The sequence below is a fragment of the Sylvia atricapilla genome, chromosome 6, assembly GCF_009819655.1.
Source record: "Sylvia atricapilla isolate bSylAtr1 chromosome 6, bSylAtr1.pri, whole genome shotgun sequence".
Lineage (NCBI taxonomy): Eukaryota > Metazoa > Chordata > Aves > Passeriformes > Sylviidae > Sylvia > Sylvia atricapilla.
Genome location: NC_089145.1, coordinates 54,807,174 through 54,829,490, shown reverse-complemented (window position 1 = coordinate 54,829,490; position 22,317 = coordinate 54,807,174). Strand labels below are relative to the sequence as shown.

General features: G+C 38.4%; 1 protein-coding gene across 3 annotated transcripts in view; it reads left to right on the top strand.

The window, feature by feature from the left end:
- Positions 1–22,317, top strand: part of LOC136362966 (neurexin-3-beta) — a 351,965-nt gene that overhangs the window by 304,296 nt on the left and 25,352 nt on the right. For 2 of the 3 annotated variants that reach the window (XM_066321974.1, XM_066321973.1), the window contains exon 6: positions 9,231–9,306. In XM_066321974.1, coding sequence (XP_066178071.1) covers positions 9,231–9,306 — 76 coding nt within the window. Of the gene's footprint in view, positions 1–9,230; positions 9,316–22,317 lie in introns of all 3 variants that reach the window. The other variant, XM_066321975.1, reaches the window with a different exon arrangement.

Below are 22,317 nucleotides of genomic sequence, written 5' to 3'. Positions count from 1 at the left end.
AAGCATGAGGAAAGGGGACAGTTTTGCTGATGTCAGATGGCAAATTTATGACAATATCAGGAAAATAAAATCAAGTAACATGCGGACTCTGATTCAACGTTGTTGGCAATTTGGACTGGGCAATTTAAAAAGTTACTGCATCCCAGCAGTCTGCCCTGCCCTTCTTCTGGTGAAGTATGTAACATTTTATTTTTTCAGCAAGTGTAGTTCATAGACCAGCATATTAATAAAATTATTTCTGTGACAGTTTAAGATAATACATCAGAATGTGTACCTTAGGGACTAGAGCCCACACCATCAGGATGCTAAATTCTGTCGATAATATGGCTTTTTCCTACATACCTGTGAGAATTTTTATTCAGCTTTTGCTTCCTGTGTCCTGCTTCAAGCATGCTGCCCCATGTGTTCAGCTGGATGTTGTTCTTCTGAGTGGGATAATGGCACATGGGGGAACACTCTGAATCTATTTTCAGGCCATTTCCTACAAGAAATGTCTTCCATTTAAAGATTTTTGGACAAGGATTGGGAAACATCATTGTGTAGATTGGTGTGATATTTAAAAAGTCACATTCCTGAGCAGTATTTGAATTTCAACAAATTGTCCTTCCAGCAGCTCTCACTGACTTTAGAGTGGGAGTTGTTCTGGGGTCAGCTTGATTTATTAGTGGCTTGATTTTTAGCATTAAGCTTTTAGTTACTTTAGTTCATTATGGGCTTACCTTCTGTACCTTTCTTAGAGAGTTTTCACCTGCATCACCACCATCTGCGTAACTGTGGTTATATAACAGAGGACTGATTGTTTCTGTTTCAAGTGACAGTTTCTCTCAATAAGAAATAAAAATATAATAAGGAAGGAGTGCAAGCTCCTTCATGAAATGATGAAAAGTATACTCCATGTGAATATTCTTTCTCTGTGATTATTCCAAGAGGTTCTGTCTTCAGTGTATAGACACACAACTTTCATCTTCATGGTACTTCTTTGGAAGAAGGAAAGTTCACATGGAAAGGAGAAATTGGTTGATAAGAGAGCAGAAAGAGTCTCCTCTCATACCAAAATCTATATCTTTTGTATTAAGACCAATAAATGGTATTTTACAGCCAGTTCAAAGCTCTTGCAAATCTTGATGGTTTTACCGAATAGTCTGGAAAAGACTTGCCAGCTGATGCTTTCCTATTTCAAGACAAAAAGAGCCTGTTCTGTCAGAAAAGGAAAGAAATAGAAAAGCAAGTGGCTCTGTGGGCATATGTAATCAATAAACAACCAATTTAGATTCATAGAAATGAAATTTTATTTATTTATTTAGCTCCTAAATAATATGTAATTTCTTCAGGCCAAGAAATAAATTGAAAGGATTTAGGAGGATTTGCTTATCAGCAGAACACCATGAAGAATTACATTCCTTATGCTTTTGGGAAGGTACATTGAAGTTGGGTTAAGCTGCTGTGGTTCAATACTTCTCTTTCCCCTGTCAGGGTGCCTTGAACAACAGATGAATTAATCCTCCCCACTTTTCTTTCTCCCCTCTTTGCCCTCCCTTCTCTTTCTCTCTCTGCTCACACTGCCTCACAACACCATCACCATTCCTACTGCCAGCAGACACAGACAAAAGGCAGAAACATGATTTTTCCCTGTTGACTTTCCACAGCTCAGGCACAGAACAAAGTCTCTGAAATTTGGCATCAAACCTGGTCCAGAAGAGTCAGACTTTACAGTCCTAATGAACTATTGATTTTAGCGAGACAGGCTTTTGGCTTTCAAAGGAATAATTCAAGCTTTCAAAGCTCTTTTTAATCATGACTGCCCATGAATCTAGATTGACATACAATTGGGAAGATTATTTTTTGCTTTCTTTTACTTAACTGCCTAGTTCCTTTATCTGTTGTCTGCCATAGTGGTAAACAAATGACAAATGATTTTGTTGAGGAGTAGCTCTCTCATGATCCCTACTTAATGCTATAACTTGACAGCAAATCAGCTTTTATATCCAGCCAGGAACATGCAGCCAGGAGATGCACTTTTGCTGGGCTACTGTTGAGGGGTACATGCCTGCTGGCCACCTACCAGCCTCTTGGTAGGTAAGACACCAGCCTCAGTGACAGGACCCAAGGGAATGGCCTGAAGTTGAGTCAGGAGAAGTTTAATTTGGCTATCAGGAGGAGGTTCTTTACCCAGAGGGTTGTTTGGCACTGGAACAGGCTTCCCCAGGGAAGTGGTCACAGCACCAAACCTGAAAGAGTTCAAGAAGCATTTGAACAGTGCTCTCGGGCACGTGGTGTGATCCATGTCACCATTCCTGTGTGATCCATGTGTGATCCATGTGTGGTCCTTGGGGCTGCCCTGTGCAGGGCCAGGAGTTGCACTCTGATGATCCTTGTGGGTCCCTTCCAACTCAGAATATTCTGTGATTCTGTGGTTCTTGCTCTGAGCACAGCTGACTGAAAGGCTGTGCTGGATGGCTTTGCTGCCTGCCTTGCAATGACAGGGAGAAATCTGTAATGTGCCTTTATTGCATAGTGATGGAGAGGATGCAAATACGGACTTGATTTGGAGCGAATTAGATTGGACTGAAGACAGATGGAGCAAGTTCTTCCCCATTAAGGCATATACACTAATGGTATTCATACCTGGATGGCTTAGCTAACTGCTTGACCTCAGTGCTAATGGTTTCTAGTATTTCTTTGAGATTTCTCCGTAGTTGGTAAAGATCACTACTGATATTTTTCTCGGTGAAAATAATGGTTTTTTCCCCCCTTAATTTTATCTTTTTTTGAAGCACTCTAAATAGTTCATCATTCTTCCTGATGTCCTTTGTGACACCTGTAAAAATTTATCATACCTTAAGTCCTTGTGAGTTCTGATGTTTAGTTTTACTAAGTCTGTCTCATTCATACATTTCTCTAGTTCTTTCCTCTTTTCAGTGGCTCTTCTCTGAAATGACTAAAATTACTCTTAATCTTCCGGCACTGAATTGTCTAAAGCTAAATGCAGTGAGCCATTCTCTGTTGCTGCAAGTTGTTGCAGTTTGGTTGAAATCAATGCCAATTTAAACAAAGGATTTAGTCCTCTTGTTTTTGTATTTACCTCAAATGAGCTATATGAAGAAAAATTATTAGTTTCATGTTCTTTGATACATTGTCTCTGCAGAGGCAGATACAACCTCAGCATTAGTATCTTGGGGTGCAAAGGGTTTGCACATATTTGTGACTGTGTCTGTCTCATGATAAGAAAATACATGTTGCTCTATCTGGTAGTGAGGTGGAGAAGATTAATACACTTTAGCAAAAAACAGGAGACCCAACACTCTCCTTAAAAGTTTATACAGTCCCAAACTGCAGCTTCTTTTGTAATACTTCATTATGACTTTTGCAACACTTCTAATATTTTCCCATTTGTATGCAGATTATTTCTCTCTGTATGTAGTAGTTTCAGTTTGTCCAGACTGAGTCTCTCAGGTCTGCTATACTGTAGTGACCTCCAGGGTATTTTGCAAATAAAGATTAATTAAAAAGTGAGAAACAAATGTAACGTGTAGAAAGGACAGATCAAGGAGTCTCATTTAATTGAATAGTGTGAACAGAATACAAAAAGTTCTTTAAAAAGCCCAGTTACCAAAGTACAAAAGGTGGAGGTATTCAAGCTAGAAATGGCACCTAATGAGACAGGCACTTTATCTGCTATCTTCTTTTGGCAAAACAGCAAATTCCTTGAGCCTATTCTTTGCCAGGAAACATTTTGGTTTCTAGAAGACTGAACAGCATCACTAACTTTTGGCAATTATAAAGGGAGCATTTGTACTCTATACTGTTATGCATAGAAAAAAAAATGTAGTCCATATTCCATAATAAATTTGAGATTACTCCTAGAGAAAATATAGCAGTATGGAAGCAATGGAGGGAGTCAAGTGGTTGTATTTAAGAAAAGTTTGTTGACTTTCAGCTCTGTACATTTTAGGTGTGAAAGGCAAATGCAGTGCCCAGGTTAATACAACTGTATTTCTCCACTCTTGGGAAGATATTTGTGCCTAGCATTTTGTGATGGTCGTATTTCAAAAAGTGTTGTAAATTGCAGTTCCTTGGTAGCAAATAGATTTACACTCCTCTCACAACAAAGCATTAAGTGTTGCTTTTCAAATAATGGTGTTGAATTGGAAGTAACATGTATAGTGTGCAGAAGAATTTCAAGGAAAAGTCAAGTAGGAAAATTGAATTCTACTTTACCGAGTGAAGCACCTGCCAAGTGTGTAATTCTGCGGGAATTTGTCTGGGGTTTGAATTTATGGGTCCTTGTCTTTTCTCTCCCTCTAGAAAGGAGAACTCCATCATTCCTGGGTGTGTTTTTTATAATTTCATAAAGCTGTTCTGTGACAGAGCTTATTTTATCCAGCATGCTTAATCTTTCTCAAATAGCAGTCTGCCCAAACAGCAAGATGTCAAAAAAAACTTTGCAATTGGGAAAAGGAAGATTCAGCACCTGCCATTTGGTGTAGAACAAAGGAGCAAGGGTTATGGATCTGATACATAAATTAGGGCTGTGGACAGTTTAAAGACTGGGCAGGAATGGCGTCATCTTGAGCAGGTCTTGCCACACCATGCCAAAATTCCTTGCACTATATATCCCACACCAGCACATACGGTGTAATGAACAAAGATTGTAGAACCATCACCGTGTCAAGATTGAAGAGGCCCTTAGAGTGAATAATTAGGAGGAGGTGATTACAGAACTAATAATTCAAGGAAAGGAATGGGGAGCCAATTCAGTGAAATTGAAAGAATTTGAAGGTAAATATGCCCATAAATCCTCTGGGGTGGACTGAGAGTTTAGCACTTTCTCCTACCCTGGTTTTATTCCAAAGCAATTTCATTAAACACTAGAGAGAGGGAGAGAAAAAATAATAATATAAATGCCATAAAAAATCTTTCAGAGGAAGGAATAAAAAGGGTTCCTGCCAGAGAGAAATTTTATTGAAAGTTATTATAATACCTATCTTTAGTTTTATGGCCTTTAATACAGGCCAAGTAATTTCAAAGCTGGGATTCTTTAAAAATGAAATACATATTTTAAAATAGTATAGTGTGACTTATTATTTTTAATATAGAATTTAGCTAATATAAGGAAGGGAAAAATATTTTCTCTCTCATGTTCTTTCCAATGAAAACACAAACATCATTTCCATCACAGCATATGGAGAAGTTTCATCACCATCCTTTTGCCTGTACATAAGAACGTTTAGCATTTACTATCCCTAGATCACTGAGCAGACACTAAAGCATTAATCCACTTACATCCCTTGGAGCCAGTGGATGAGTATAATGAGAACCATTTCAAAAAGGGGGAAAAGGGGCCAGAAATGGAGTAGTGTTTTTGCTAACTGCCTCACAGTGAGCTGTTTCTGTTATGAAGGAATTATGGTAGTGGAGAGATTTCCAGGGTCTCTGCTCACTAGCCTCTCCCGTCTTGTGGAAGGAGCAAGTTTAATAAAAATCCAGTGAAAATTCTCAGCTCCAGGAGGGTCTTGAAAGGTACCAATTCTTGGTACAAGAAGTAATGGTCTTCTGGATGTTTCCTTGACCCTGTTCCTGTGGTCAGGAATTTGCTGTTCTTTCTCACTGAAATAGCTCTGTTCCTTTGGGATGATTCAGATGTTGGTATCTGAGCGGAAGGTGTATGGAAAACCAATATGTGGTGGGACTAGAAAATCAGTTAGTGATGAATTGTGATGGAAAGTACAGAGATTAAAAATACAAGATAGGAAATGGCAAGACAGATTAGTGTACTTATCTTTTCTGTGGTTTCTAGAGATCTCATTAATGACCTTGACTTAAATCTAACACCACTTCTGGAGGTGTTTTTTTCTTTTTCTAACCCTCATTTTTATACATAAAAAAAAAAAAAAATCAGCAGGATGGAATAAAGAGCAATCACAATGAAAAAAAAAAAAGAATATCAGGTGAAATAGCATGTAGTAGACACAGGGAGAAAAGATGGAGATAAATTGATAAAATCATGTGTGGAACCAGTCATGAAAAAGTACAAACAGTCATGAAAAAGTACAAAAGTACAACAGAGGTTGGAGTTGACAGGGCTGATGAGTACTACATATCACAAATTTGCATTTTGTCTGAGTCTGGCTTACTGTGCCCTTCTCTGTTCAGCAGCAACACAAGCTGCAAGAGGATTTTATAGGAGGAAATCTAGTACACATATCAGAGTGCAGCATAAATATGTTGCGTGTACTGCCTTTAGCTGCTTATGAGATGGGAAATTGAACAAGAGGAGGAACAGGGTCAGGCTTCATGACTTCTCAGGTTATGGCACAGGGACTTCACAAACTAGACATAGGGTAATTAACAGCTCTGGAAAGATGTTTTTACCTTAGTTTTGGCTTATCACTTCCAAAATGCTCTAAACTTTTATTATCTACCAGTATCCTGTTGCAAGGAGGTATCCAGTTTAAAAAATAAAATGGCCTTGTTACCTTCCTGGTTTCATATGATGCCCCTAATATGCAAGAGGGAAAAACAGTTATAAAGGAACTCCTTATTCTTTACAAATACTAAATCACATTGTTAATTCAATTGGATTTGATTCCATGTTAATGTTGAATGAAGCCTTTAGATCTGAGCAAGGAAGTGGGTAATCAAATAGGTATCGCAGCTGATAAGCGACAACAACACATTGTTATAATTTTTGTGTTTATTTCCTACTGAAGCAAATCATCACTGTTTTTCTATGAGAAGTGTGAATTGTCAGATCTTCAGCTAAGAGCAAAATCCACATGATCTAAATTTAACCTGGAAATCAAAACCAGTTGCCAGGGTTTTAGCACTGTCTGAGCGAGGTCTTCTAGTAGTGATGGATAGTTTATCCTTTATTCACAGTGCTATCCTTAATTTATCTTTTATTCACAGTGTCATCCTTACCCTTAGACAACTACAGTATAAATCTCCAGTTTCACTAACTACATTTCCTCTGCTGAAAAATTTCTAGCAGTATAGTCTTGTTTACTAAATTGTGCTTAATTACTTTACATTGGTGCAATTAAAAACCAATATATTTTTACCCAGGGACAGCTGCATTTCATTGTTGGAGGATGTGATCACTGCATAAGTTACAAAGTTTCTGGGGATAAATAATCTTTCTAAAATGTATGTGACAGGACCAGAAGAATTGAAAAATAATTTCTATTTTGTGCAGTCCTCCTTTCTTGTCCTCTCACTGAGCAGACAACATTTTAGAGCCAGCTTGTCTTAAGAGAAGTCACCAGGATTTCAACAGAATTCTTCCACTTTCTATGACTGAAAGAAGCTGTTAAAAAAATTTACCTTGACATGTAAGGCAGAAACATATTACCTTCAGTTCTTCAGACTCCCCATGGAAGCAAGATTGTAAAAGTATTTAATGAAAGTATTTAAGCAGGAAACTACTGCAGGATAGCATTCAACAAAAAATTGCCGAATGGCCTTGCTGGATATGACTGTTTAACACATAAAGTACTTCACTACTGGCTTTTTTACAGATACTCTGTTTTTATAATTTTTACTTGCACCTGACCTATCTGGTTTTTTTCTTTCTTGGCTCAGTCTAAGCCACTAAAATCAAGACTGAAGAAACATTAGGTTCAATCTGATCTTTCTGACTGACTTCTTGTTTCTCTTTTTCTCCCCTTAGCTCAAAAAACAAACAGAGAGGGGTAGAGCAAGGAACTTTAGCAGGGGTCAGAAGTATTTCATAGTGCTGGGAGCACAGGAGGCTATAGAAAAGGCAGATTTCTCAGAACTCTTTTGTAAAGGGAAGAGGGAACATGTTGGAAACAGACATAAGAATGTAAAGGAGACTTTATTTAAAGCTGGAGAGTCTTTTTCAAGAATAAGGATTTGAAAGGCTTGTTGAGATGTGAGATTCCAGAAATATTCACCTAGAGTGCTGACATGCAGCTGTCCTGCTCCTGAGTTCAACAATGCTTCCTGCCTGGTGAGGAGCATTTCAGCTGCTTTGTTCAGGAGTCACACCACTGATCCTGCTGCTCAGCAGAACAGGCAGCTCTCTGCAAGGAAGAGCTGTTAAGGGAGGCAGTTTCATCAGAAGCCGTGGTTGAGCCAATGCTGCTGAGCTAAGGTAATTTTGTATTGTGCACAGGAACATTACAACCTGTGTCCAGAGGCTGCCACAGGCTCTCCCTAATGGTCTGCATTACTAATTCAACTAATTGCAGCAATTACAGGCAGGAGATGCTGCTGGGAAGAGACACCAGTACACGTCTCTCTAACATGCTGCAGTATATGCTGCTCATTAATTAAAGCAGGACACACACGCAGAGGAAAAATATAAATAAACGGAAAAAAAAAAAAAAAAAAAAAAGAAGAAGAAAAGAAGAAGAAGAAAATCTCACCAGCTGGAAATGCAGAGTAATATAATGAAACCTGTAGTGGTTGTGAATGGTCACAGTTTGGTTTAACCCTTTCATCGTCAGACTTTATAGCTGGTCAACTTAGTTGCATCCACATCCCTGTTCACGTGCTAAGGAGATGAGGTTACCTGACACATGCAGCAGTTCTTCATCAGGCAACAAGTGAGTTGCACAGATAATTACTACCTGAGTAAACACCAGATTCCCAGCCCAAGAGGTGAGTTAACAGAGCAGGAATTATGTCTGCCTCAGAGTGGTACATCAGGCACAGCAAAGAGTACTGCTAGCTATCTGGTCATGTACATTATCTGGGTGTATCTTATATATTATTCTTTGCAGAAAGCATGTTCAGCCTGAACATGCCTCACATGGTAAGTCTCTCAGGAAGTGGTTTCTGGCTGGCCCTAAATGATACTGGTGGTTATGGAGGAGCCAAGTCTCCTCCCAGCAGACACATCTGTAGTGGCTGTTGGAGGGCAGGTTGCCAGCCAGGCAGGCTTTGTAGCCCACTGGACTTCATTCAGCAGCATCAGTATGATCCACGTGCTGCCCTAAACAGCCCAGCAGGTGCACAGCACCTGTGCACACCTCAAATATTCAACAACACAGGATAAGCACTGTTCCTCTGACAGGAGACTCCAACTCAGTAGAGAGCACATTTACACAGGCATAGATGGAGTGCTTGGTACAACTTAAATATTTTAAAAGTTACAATTGTGAAACCTTTTTTTTTCCTTAGATATTTAGCTGCCTCTGTAATAGCTTCTTTACTTGAAAATATCTTACTTTTGTCTTCTTTTATTCCTTTGCTTCCCATGACAGACAACAGATGACATTGTTTCATCAGCTGAATGTTCCAGTGATGATGAAGATTTCATTGACTGTGAGCCCAGTACAGGTAAGTCAGGTCAGTTGTGTTTTGCTTGCTTTCTGATTTCATTTGCAAAAAACAATGCATACATATATCTTATATGTGTGTGGATGTATACATATATAATTATATATGTATTATGTGTGTGTATATGTATATATATATACACTCATGTATATATACACTGTATATAAAATAAGAAGCTATACAGCCAAGCATCAGATCCCATGGACTTGGCAACAGCAAAACACTGATATGTAGTCACTGTTTGGTTTATATAAAGTTGTTCACATGGAAAGGCAAACTTTCTGAAAGTGATTCCAGCTAATTAATAGTTCAGATATTTCTAGATGTTACTTTGCTAACACAGTAGGAAAAAAAATCAATATGAAGTGTGACGAATAATGAAGATTTATAAAGTGGAGCTGCTGAACATTTGAAAACAGAAGAGAAACAAAAGTGAAATAAAAATCAGCCATTAGCAATGTTTAATCTTTATTAATTACTCTGAAGATGGATGTTAAGGAATACATTTGTCCATGGGATTTTGAGTACAGTTAACATGGTAATGTGTTTATACTAATTTTGTTTCCTGGGACCCCAAAGAAATTGGGGAGCACCAAAATATAGTTTTAACATAACAAAATTAGTAGTAATTCTTGCCTTGTTATCTGCAGTGATGCTTCAAAATGTATCCATTAAAGAGTCAGAAGGACTGGCCATGTGGAACTGACTCAACTTCTCCCTTTCAGATACATTTTGATAAATTGATGGCTTTTCTTTCTGGTGAGATATATTATGTGGTATCCAGCAGGCAACTGCAGTCTATTTTATTTCTTACAGGCTTTTTCAAGTCTTCTTTTTTGAGGCTTGCCATGAGTTAAGCATTTCTATAATAGAGAACAGACATCATCGAATTTCTGTGTACATTTAAAAGAAAAAGAGGAAGTTTGGTTAGAATTTTTGTCTTTAAAAGTGAAACATATAAATAGAGTTTGAGGGGGTTCTTTTGTTTGGCTTTGTTTTGTTTGTTTTTACTTTGCTTTTTTTTTTCCTTACAAAAAATACCAAGAAAGTTTTGTTTTTTTTCCTTACAAAAAAATACCAAGAAAGTGTTATAAATGTTCTGTTTCTAATTTCCTGAAGCCATTTGAGTAACATAATAGTAATTTAAAATTGACCCAAGGCTAGTGCTTTCATGTTTCTTTTCAATTTGTCATGATGTACCTGCATTTTTAGTAGAACTTGGTCCTGCTGTAACCTGAGATTGGCATTGCATTGTAGCTGGGAACTTCCACCCCTACTCTTGACTTCCCTGCAGTGAAGGCAGTGACACAGACTCTTGGTTACAGGTAGCTCAGCTTACTTCCCATCTCTTCTTTCACAGATTTCTATGAGTTTTTCTACTCCCCATCTGGAAGAAAAGCAGTCCAGATATTACTAGATTGTGAATTATAAACAATGAAGGTACTGAGAGTTTAAATAAAGGTAGTAATGAAATGCCAGCACAGTGATTGTGATAAAAGTGAGGCATGAGATTAATAGGACCGTGTTACAAGGGCAAAGGTACTGCAACTGGTATGCAAATGAATGAAGTCTGTTCATTAAAGCTTCACTAAAATGTGAAGACTTCTCTTTTTTTAATTTATATTCTGAGTGCCATATATTTCTATTAAAGGGCAAAATGATGTCTTTATCAGACCCCTCCTCTTGTAAATTTTTGTTACAAAAATCACAATAATTTCAGCAGCTAGAAATTGTAGCAGCAATATTTTCAGCTTATGCTGCCAGTGGAAAAATCAAAGTTTGAGTAGAAATTTGGTAAAACAGCATGTTTAGCATGAAATTTCATAGTGCTGTACAGCAACATTTCCAGTCTAAAAATACCTCCTTCCTGACACAGTTAGAAATCTAATGCTACAAACAGGTACAAACTGGATTTGTAAAAATGACTGGCTTTTGAAAATCCTGCTAAGCATTACAGTTGGTAGATATAAAGTGCCTACAGATGTTTGAATATCTGCTGTGTAAAATAATATGATTCACTGAAAATCTGCTGAAGGTTCTCTCCTAAGCTACTAGACCTTCTTGCAATTTTCACCCAGTATCTTTCATTACACCCTACTCCTCTTGCATAGGAAGGCGCACCACATAAGCCTCTGAGATCTGATTCTTTTCTAGGGAATTGCTATGACATTGAGAATAAAAGTTAGCTTGATTATATGTAAAAATAAGTCTCCCAGATGGTCCTTGCTGATGAAATCTGCACTTCCAGATTTTGAGTTTTCCTGCTCTCAGAGGTGCTGGTGTACAGAATTGCCAGAAGGAGGAGGAATAAGCAGGTCCTTTTTGCATAAATTTAACTCATTCCATCATAATGAGGAGAAGCAGCAGGTCTGTGGGGCTTCTCATTTCCTTTGCATATCTTACTGTCTGCATTCTGAGTGCATCCAGTGTCTGCAGTACAGCCAGTATCAAAGCTCTCACTTAGCCCATTCTGCTCTGGAGCACTAAAGCAATCTGAGCTGGCTTATCAAAATCCAGTAGTGCTGGCTTGGCTGAGCAGATATGTTTGCTTTTACACTTCACCACCCAAGTCAGAATTCTGGCCACACGCCAAGATCTGGTGTTTAAATATGTACATTATGGAGAGAAAAGATCCAGATTATTTTACTTGTGTTTTCTAGCGTGTGGCTTCAGATTTTTTAAAAAAATGGTGGGGTATTTATTTAATTGGGCTCATTTGAAATTGCTTCATCCTGTTCTGTTGACAGGTCACTGCCTTCTGCCTTGCCTGATCCCTTTTACAGCAGACTGAAAATTAAATGACCTAACCCAGCAGAGTCTCCTTTTTGTTGCTCTGATAATGTGTAGCTTTAAAAGCTCTTGAGTTTCTGCCAAATTTGGCCTTCCATCACCCTCAGTGCCATGGTCTAGTAATGTAAAGGTTACTGAACTCACTGCTGCAGCTGTGAGATATGATAGACATCACTATGAACCTGCTGTTCAATAGCCAAGACAAGGGCAGCAGAGAATATTTCCCTGCAAGTCAGAAGTGTTTAGATTTCATATAGGTCAGAATCAAATCCTAATATCTAGAGATATTACTTTGGTCTTGATCCTGAATCAGAGTACTCTACATGTAGAGTCCTTTTGAAGCCTTTGTTTTTTGGTGTACTCAAAGGCTGAAAATCGTGTCCTCTTTGAGGCTAAATATCATGTGAGAACCATTTGGCAAGGTCTTATTGCCACTTAACTCTGATTGACAATTGAATCTAAGACCTGAATCTCGTCCACATACAATCTGCATTTGAACACTTGCACCTCTTTAAAAAAAGACAGTATGAAGGTGATTCCCTAACTCTGCTCCCTTCAGGACTTTCCAGGCTGGCTTGAATCACTCACTGTAGCAGGCTGGCTAACACTTTGTGTCCCCCTTCCAAAAGTGATTTCTTTTGGAATTATGGTAGAAAGAAAAACTCCATTTAAAAAACAGGAGCTGTCACTAGACCTGTTCTGACTGAGGCATACCTATAGACATGTGTATACGTAAGGAATTATTCTAACTGACAGCAATGACACCTGTGGATCAAAAATCCCCTTGTATTTTATGTAATGCAAAACAAATAATTTCAAGTTCAGGGACAGAAATTGCCCCCTATTCATCTTATTGCAGACAAGCCTAGATATCCTAAGATCTCTAGATCCTCCAGAAGACTTAATCTGAATGATTCAGAGGGCAAAAAAATGTGTTCATCTGCCCTGAAGAAGCATTTACTTAAGAGTCAAGAGAAGATCCTCTTTTATCTCTATGAAAATGTTGCTTGTCCCAGTACATAGTCAAAAAACTTTTTTCTGTGCCAAAATATGATGTTTTTTTTCTCTGGTATGAGTACAGGACTGTCTTCTGGTCTGCTCCAGGGAGATCTGAGGCTCAAATATTCAATTTCCTCAAAACTCAAGCCAAGGTCCTGAGTCTGTGCTTTTGAGCACAGCTCTGTGGTGGTTTTTTGGTAACTCAGCTGCTCTCAGAGAATGTAATATTTGTAAGGAAAACACCTTTTCTGACAAGGAATGGCTAGGAAGCACTGTGAAGAAAGAAAGAAAGTATTTGTCTCTTTTCTGTGAAATGAGGACCACCCTTACAATCTGATCATACTGAGACTTCAAAGCCTTGAGGATGATAATTACACTTTCCTGACAGCTGTTGCTGTCTCCTCATGCCATTGCCCTCATTCCTGTTAAGGATGTCCATCAGTGGAGCTCTGGCACCAGGCAGGCTGATGCTGGTGGCCAGGCAGCTGACTGGGATCACAGCCCAAGCTGCTCCTTGGACTACTCAAAACAGTGAGACCCAAAAACTCACCAATTAGGCTGAAGCCCAAAGCACAGCTTCTTGCAATACTCTGTAGGGCTTAGTCTGTGTTCCCTGGCTTGACACATCCTGTGTTTCTTCACTGGTACAGTTGCCAGTTTTCCCTCCCTGTCAGCCCACCAATTTCCTATGTGATTTTTTTTTTCCCCCCCAGGGAAATTTACTCTGTGGTTCCCAAAAGGCTTCATACATGTTAAGGCTGTCATTGTCTGATCAGACTGGTAAGCCTTTCTGATGGGGGACTGGACACAGCAGTAGATATGCCAAAATCTACAGTTCTTTGCATTGGAAGTTACGTAGTGTTTTGTACTCACACATAGGAGGCACATATCCAACAGATATGCTCTCTGTATCTATAATTTACTGGCCTGTAGCCATTGACCTGCAGGCTGCCTGGGTCAGAGATTTATTTGCAGAAAACAAGCATAATCTGTCTTCCAAAACAGCCAGCACAGTACAAAAAACAATATATTGGAAGTGAAGACCTCACTGAAGGAACCAAAAGAAGTGTTGATTTTCTGTTGTCCTCCATAACGACATGAACCTTCTCAAAGCACCCAGGGAGTTTTCATTGCTCTCCTGACAGGAACATGCCCCCACAATCCAGTGCTCAGTTACCCCCAGTCTTTCCCTCTGACAAGCAGGAATACTTGCCCATTTTTCATGCTGTGAATAAGAAATAGCATTTAAAGTTGTGTCTGTGCTCCTGAGTACTGAGAGAAACAGACTTCCCATCTCATAAGGTGAATGCCATATGGACCCAAAGGACAGGGGTTCATCCACAGCATTTCCCAAGGTGCAATAGCATCACTTGTTTGATGGAATTTCCTAGCTACAATCTTACAGCCAAAATGAAGTCAAATGAGCAAGTTTTACAATCATGCAGATGACTTACAGAAAGTTTTGTTTTCTTTTTGGTTTTGGGTTTTGTTTTGTTTTGTTTTTTTGCATTAGGAATACTGAGATTGGTTTTCAGCATATTGGTCTTTTTATCATTATGAGCTCCAAAGGCCCCACCAATGAGGATATTTTATCTATATATGCACAGTGTGCATATATATCTATATGCTAAAGTAATAAATGACCAATATCAGCAGTAGCCCCTATCATCCAATCACATGTTTACACAGAAATTCATGCCTTCATCTAACCCTGGCATCCGCTGGTGTGGACAGATGCATGATATTGTTATTTCTTGGTGAACAAAGCACGTTAATTTCTTTTTTTGTTAGATTTTTTTTTTCAACCTTTTATTTATTTCTTTACTTTAATTGATAATTTCATCTACCAATTAGCCTTGGGGTAGGGTGGGGCAGGGAGAACAAAAAAATTATACAGGTATATCGATCGATATATACACAGATAGTCCGTGTATATATAGATAGATATATACATTGTATATATTTGAAGAACATTTTCTGTCGTTTCACCTCATCTTGTGCCGCATGAATTTTTGGTGATTGATATTTTAGTTTCTTTTATATTTCTTTCCTTTTTTTTTTTTTTTTGGCTCGTAATCGTGCCATGCTGCTATTTTTTAATTTTTAAAATCATCGCTGTACTTCTCAATTTATATTTTTGGAGTTCTTCCAACAAAATAATGATTTAATCATCTCAAGAATGAGATATTGATCTGCAAACCAATAAAGGCAACAAAATCTTTTCTTGCCATCCTCAAGAAATCCACATTTTCGAATATCCCAAGAAAGTTGTGTGCAAAAGAATGAAGAGTATTACCCCTCCTTTATTTTTATTTTCCTACTTTTTTAAACTTCTCCAAAGTCTCTATCCTGTTTTTTCCCTTTTCCTTTTTTAGTTTTTTTTTTTAATTGAGTTTAAAGAAAAAAACACCCAGAAGAAAAAAACCCTCCCCTTTACCCCACATCTTCCCAGGAAAAACTCTTCCAATGTAAAGAGCCCTAGAAACTGCAGATGGCATAAAAAGAATTTTATTGCAATGCAGAGTGTCTGTCGTATCTTTTATTTCTGGGTCAGTGCAAGATCATTTTTCTGGCATGCTGTAGTTTAGCTGATGTAACTAACCATGGCCTTCATTAACCGGTGCATGGGCTGTGATGACACCATCGTATGTTCCATCAGAGCTGTGCATTCAGGCTAACCGAGCAAGTCTGTAGTGTATGATTTGGGGGGATATCATTTTGATTTTAATTTTTTATTTATATTATGATTTATTCTTTTTTTTGGAAGAGTTATACCAGTACCCTTGGCTGCTTCTTGCAGCCTCAGAGTTATAGATCTACTTTTTTTAATGGGGTTTCTTTGCTTTGTTTTTTTTTTATTTCTCAGTAGTGATTTTGCGTCTTGTTTGTGTCCATCTGTCTTGTCGCTGTGTCTTGGAGTCCATTGGTCCAGTGTTGTTATGTGATTCTGTTCTCTGTTCGTAAGCTGGTGTTTAGCTCCTCGGTGCTCTGTCATCCCTCATCCCTTCCCTTCCCCTCTTCCCTTCGTCACCTACCCGAGGGAGGTCCACAAAGAGGCACCAAGCTTTGAATGATGTTCTCAGTGTCTCCCCGAGGCTTCAGGATGGATGTTGCAAGATGTCCGCAGAGCTTCATAAGGCCAAGTTTGCAGCTGTTCTGTTTTCAATAGTTTTCAAACTCTGTTACCATTTCACTCCTAGAAGTGGTTTACTGACATAATGCTAAAGTGACTTCTTATACAGCTTCTTAAGGGATTTGTTGCTGATGTCTTAGAGTAAGAATTCCTGCTGTCTGTGCTTTAGGCACCAGACAGTGCCGCACAGGATGCAGGCTGTGTGTCAAATGGGATGTGCCTAGGACTTTTTATAAAAGGCAGTCTTGGAAAAGGAATATCACTGTGCACGTGCAGATGAAAGGATTTCTGTGTGAATGTGTTTTTAAAATCCACAGTTCATAGGGTTTTTTTGTTGTCAGCAGACTAAAATCTAGGATGTACCTAGGACTTCTAAGAGTAGTGTGATTTCACTCTGTGGGGTCAGTCTTCTGTCTATCAGTGTGTGCTGTCTGCCTCTTACAGATGCTGGTGAAAATTGGCTTGCTGATGTTTACTTGTATAGCTTGAACACAATTCCAGAATCGCATCTGGGGTGTCTTCTGCCATATGCATCATAAATGTGCAATAATGCGTAAAGCAGAGAAAAACAAGCTGAGTTTTCAAGTGTCTGCTTAGACTAGAAGCACTATTTAGAAAAAATATAGTTTAGCTTGTCCAGTGCTTCATTTCCTGGTCCCTTAATTCAGTTCTTTGTGAATGTACTAGCCACATTAATGGCACAGGAAGCTTCAGTACATTGGGGTCCATCAGCTGGCATCAGTGGATCGGCTCAAGTGCAGGAAAAGGCAGACAGTTCACATGTTCAGATATTATGTTCACAACATCACAAAAAGCATGCTTACACATACCTTTAGCCTAGCTAAAATTCCAGGTTTTTGTAGGAATTGGTATCTTCTGAAGAGAAGGCATTGAAATCTGTGAACTTTTCTCACAGGACCATGATATAATACCTTTTTAGGCTAAGAGTTACCAGAAGAGGGAAGTGATAGGATGTGTTTGGGTTTCCAACATGGAATTATTTAATTACTTCATTTACCTTACCCAAGGTGTGTGTCTTGTACTTGCAGAGAGATAAAAAGTTCACTTTTCTTTCACCAGTGAGAACCAATGATTTATGCTCAGTTTAGTTTTCTTAATTCTTATGTAATCTAAGATTACTGAGTGTACTTACTATAAACTTAATCAATATTTAAAGATGGCTTGGTTTAGATTTTAGATCTCCTGTGTTTTTCATAACTAGTAATTCCTACTGAATCTAAAGCTTTTTCTTGGCAATTGCTTAAGTAAAGCAACTGCTTATAAAATTATATTGTAATCAAGAAGCTTGTAGTTTTGTGTAATACTGCCCTCTGGCAGAGAGACCAGAGCAGTCCTATTATGAGGTGAACAGCAAAAGAAACTAATTTTTTAGAACAAGTGGCAGGTTATTGGAGCAGAACAATTGGAGTTTTATCCCCCTGCATCATGAAGTTCAGGGTAACGTTCAGATTGGAGTAATGTAACAATCGAGTGTCCAGGCACCAGGACAGGAACCTCCAGGCTGTGATAGAGCTGCTTTGTCCTACTGAATATGAATATGATTTGTGTTTGCGTGATGTAGCCTCTGCTGTGCCTGTGACCAGCCTTCTGCAGGGGCAAGGGGCTCACTCAAGTGCAGGAGATGTTGTGAAAGGTCCCATTGTACTTTGTTTTATCCCAGTAAGGTTATGTATGAATATCTGGGACTAGAAATAGTTCTTATTTTTGTTTCCTGTCTCGGGGCAGGCTGCTGGCTTCAGCTTTTGTGACATTTGTCACTGAGCAAAGGGAAGAGCTGAGAGTTCAGTTGGTTAAGCCAAGAATAAAAAGCCTGAACTCTGGTGTGGGACTCCCAGTTCTACTGTTGATTCCTTCTGTGACTGTGCATGTATATTGGTATATTGTTCATTTGCCTACCTCTAAGGCATGGTAAATGAAATACTTCTAGCTAAATGAGGTGAAGATGAAGGGAAAATAAATTTAATTACTGTTGTAATGGGCTTCGATATTCAGGTGCAAATTGCTGTTGAACACCCCCAAATGGTTCTGCACTGCTACCTACCAGAAATGTGCAAATAACCTGTGTTATTGTTGAGGTTTTAGTACTATATGCTATCTTCACTTGCTGTGAGAAGTAATATTATCACATATTTTTATACAGTAGGTACAATTCCTAATATGCTAATGCAGAGAGAATAAAGTGAAGGATGCAAAAGTCAAGTATTTTAATGTCAGGGATCAGTGGTGTGACATTATTTTCATTGAATATCACTTTTCCCTCTAGAATTAACACATGCATTGGAATGAACCATGCTCAGGCTACATAAATTAATGTCATGAATGAACAGCAATATAGAGATTTAAATATCAGCACTTCCATCACTTTGACTTGTATCCTTGTAGAATTTTTCCATTAAAAACTTAACAGTTTCTCCAGCCTAACTTAGCTGGTGTAAGTTTTGCATTGAAGATCAGGAAGGATCAGAATCAGCCCCACAGTCTGGCTACCTTGCCCTTGCTGCCTTCCAGTCTTTTTTTAAAGCGTGTTCTCTAAACTCAAAGCCATGTGCACTGTCACATTCTGGCAATCCCTCTAGTGCTGTGCCTATGTTATCAAGCTGACACATGTCTAAAATACTAAGATATGATATTTTCAACCTGCTGCGACTTGCTTTTTGTCCCTGTTAGCTTTGATTTTCAGCTTCATAAAATATATGGGAAAGAAAATAAAAATTGCCAATGACACATTCAGTGGAAGAGAAGAGCTAGCACATGACTCAGAAGCAGATTTTGCATCAAAAGCAAATGTTTATTTATTAGAACCTGAAATATCTATAGCAACTGATTAGTTACCTTTAAACGAGAAGAAAGTATCTGATTTCTGAAAGATAGGTAATGTCTGTTAGAGAGAAATGATATTGAGCATTTACAGATACTAGGGACAGAGACAGGCTTTTGCTGCTGAAGGTTTTTCTAAATTTTTTTTGGTCATCGTGCCTAGACCTAAGGGTGCCTTATGTACTAGAAGTTCAAAGGTGCTGATGTTCACATGTCCTGTAACACCCAGAATAATACCTCAGTAGAGCAGGAAAACCTGTTCTATTTTTAACTCAAGTAGATCGTGAGAAATGAAAGTTTATAATTACATCAAATGGGGTTATTACTTTGTCTTCATTCTGCCTCTCTGTTTCAGTTCCAATTCTTTATATACAAGTTGTAGAAATCAGTGCTTTCTCCCCAGTGTAAGAAGCAAGTGATCCCAGTTCCTAGTGGACATGAAGTGTAGTATTTCTTTATTTCTTTAATACTACTTAGCTTACATGCTCAGTGAGGAGCACAAGGCAAAGGCCATCCCAGTTTGGAAATGAGGTATAGAAACAAAAAACAAAAACAAAAACAAAAAAAATTAGACTGGCTTGAATTGAAATCTCAGATGTCTACTAATTTGAGAACCCATTTGATCCTTGCACTAACAAATACATAATTAAAACCTTGCAAAAGAGGCACCACCAAGGACCTTCTTTTTCTACTTCTGCTGAATCTCATAAAAACTAAAGTTCTTTGGTCCCATGGGGTGGTGTTGTAAGGATCATCAGCTCCTCTTTTGACATTCAAGAGGAACTACAACTATTTTATGAACAAAGCTACAAAATCTCAAAATTAGCTTCTTTTAGAGCAACAAGAAAATGCCTCCAATTTTATCTCCACTGGTTTCACTCCAACTCAGTGCCAGAACAATAAATGTCAGAGGCATTAAAAATGGGGAAAGATTGCTCTGTCTTTGAGGGACAACAGAAATGCAAAGTAGTTTTAGCGATTTTGAGCTTTTTTTTTTTAAATATATGTCCATAATTCAGGATTTTTTCCAAATACAGATACAAAATAAAAAATACAAATACACCAGTATGACTGATTTTAGATACTAGTTTTAACAACTACTGATTTCACTGCTGAAATCTTGTCGAGTTCATAAATTTTGCATTTGACCCATGAAAAGAGCAAAAATAGTCCTGTAAATAGTTCATGTTATTTTCTAATGTATCAAAATACAATTTTATCCTCTTCTTCTGACTTCTCTCCATTCAGTAGCAAGTCTACTGTGGAGTGCCTGGAGACCAGTATTTCCCCTAGAATCCATGGTTTTCCTGTATACTAATTTTTTTAGTGCTAAGACAGGAATGATAATATATTGCAGAACGTGCACACACACTACTCCCTCTCTGTACATGTATGCATATTTATACATCACTTAATGCCATGTTTATGTTCTGGCTAAAAGAAGCATTTTGGGGAACTGCAATAGTAGAATAAACTTCCTTAGGAGCTTTATAAGCAAATGTGGAAAATAGATTGGATCTCGCCTTATTCTCTTTCTCCTGCTCCTGCTGTGTTCTGTTAGTTCAAGTCTTTGGCTTTCGTATAACTCAGAAAGCTGCTAGTACATCCCATAATTTTGGGGGAGGTGTTTTGTGAGTGAGGGCAAGTGTGACTCAGGTTTAAGATCTGGGCACAGTCTGAAACAGAGGATCCCTGTCACGCGTCTGAACTCACAGCAGGGAGGTGTCTTTGGTGAGGTTCTGAATCATTTACCTCTGCCAGAGTTCTGGGGACTCTCAGAGACCTGTGGAGAGGATTAAAAAGGTTTGACAGCTGGAGAGAAAATCAGTGCAGTGGGAGTATGTATGTATCTGAAATAAAATAAAGTGTTCTTTTGTTCAGTAAACTGGCCATCCTACTCAATCTGCCCTTATTCCCGTGGCTGATGGGTGGCATTCCCTGGAACACTGTGGATCATATGCAGGCTGCTGGTGGAAAGGCCCCTCCTTGGCACTGGGGCTGTTCTAACACAGATCAGAGGTTTTTCCACCGCACACCCAAAATCTCCTCTGCCCCTTGGGTGTGGAGGTGCAAATCTGGCCTCAGCAAGGCACCTGCTGCTTTTGCAAATGGCCAATTGTTTGGGTTTTAACCTTTAAAATTTCAGTCTCTCATACCCTTTACGTGCTTAAATATGCCAAATAAGCCCCAAAGGAATTCAGAGACTGAAAAGTAGTTGAAGATATTCATGCCCTTAGTTCTTTTTAAGTAAAAAATGAAGATCTGGTGCTGTCAAAAGTAGGGACTCCATCTAATCTCTTCTGAGCTGTCTGTGTCATATCCAAAACAAGAACGAGTTGCTTGACCCCTAAAATGCTGAGTTTGATTACTTTTTTTTGCATTTCGAAATTGGTACTTTAAAAATGTGAAAATTCCATTATAACAAAATCTGTAATTATGAAACAAATTAAATTTAAGTTTTGAATTATTTTATGGCGACTTCTTTTGTCCCCCCACTTCATTTGTCTCCTTTTTTTTTATTTCTGAAAATAAAACTACTAAACTTTATCTGTAAATAACTTCAGAGCTTCTTATAGTTCTTTGCATTTTTTCAATTTCTTTTCTCCCCCATTAAGTTCCCCAGATCATTAAACCATACTTTCCTCCATAGGAAACATCTGTCACTAGCTCTGTACGAGTTATGTTGGAAGACTAAACCCTTTGATTACATTTATCAAAGGAGTTGAGCCAGTATATTTCAAAATTTTCAGTTGTTTTGTTCACAGCTTTTCACTGTATTTTGAATAACAATGGTAAAGTCCATCCCTGAAGCTGAGTGATCTTTCCCACATATGCTGTTTTCCAAATCCATCACTTTTCCCTTGGAAAGATAAAGCAAACAAAAATGATTTTGAGAGACAGGAAAAAAGTCCCCTTCACTGAGATGATATTTTTAGAAACAGATGGTAAAACAAACTGCAGATGTTGTGCCTGCAGCAGCTCTATTCTAATAACGGGATTGTTGAAAGATAAAAGCAGCCATTTGTGTGTCTAACTCACTCTGTTAGTAATTCTTCCTCCATGCAAGAATAGCAGGGAATCCTGGTACAGCAGATTTTTCCCCATCTTGCCTCCTCTGAAAAGGATTTACACAGTTCTTTGCTGAAGAATGAGTATCTTGGTAGTGCTATCTACAGCAAACACAAAGACGTGATAGTATAGGGGAAATGAATCCCAGTCATCTATACCTCATTTACTATTGAACTGGTAGA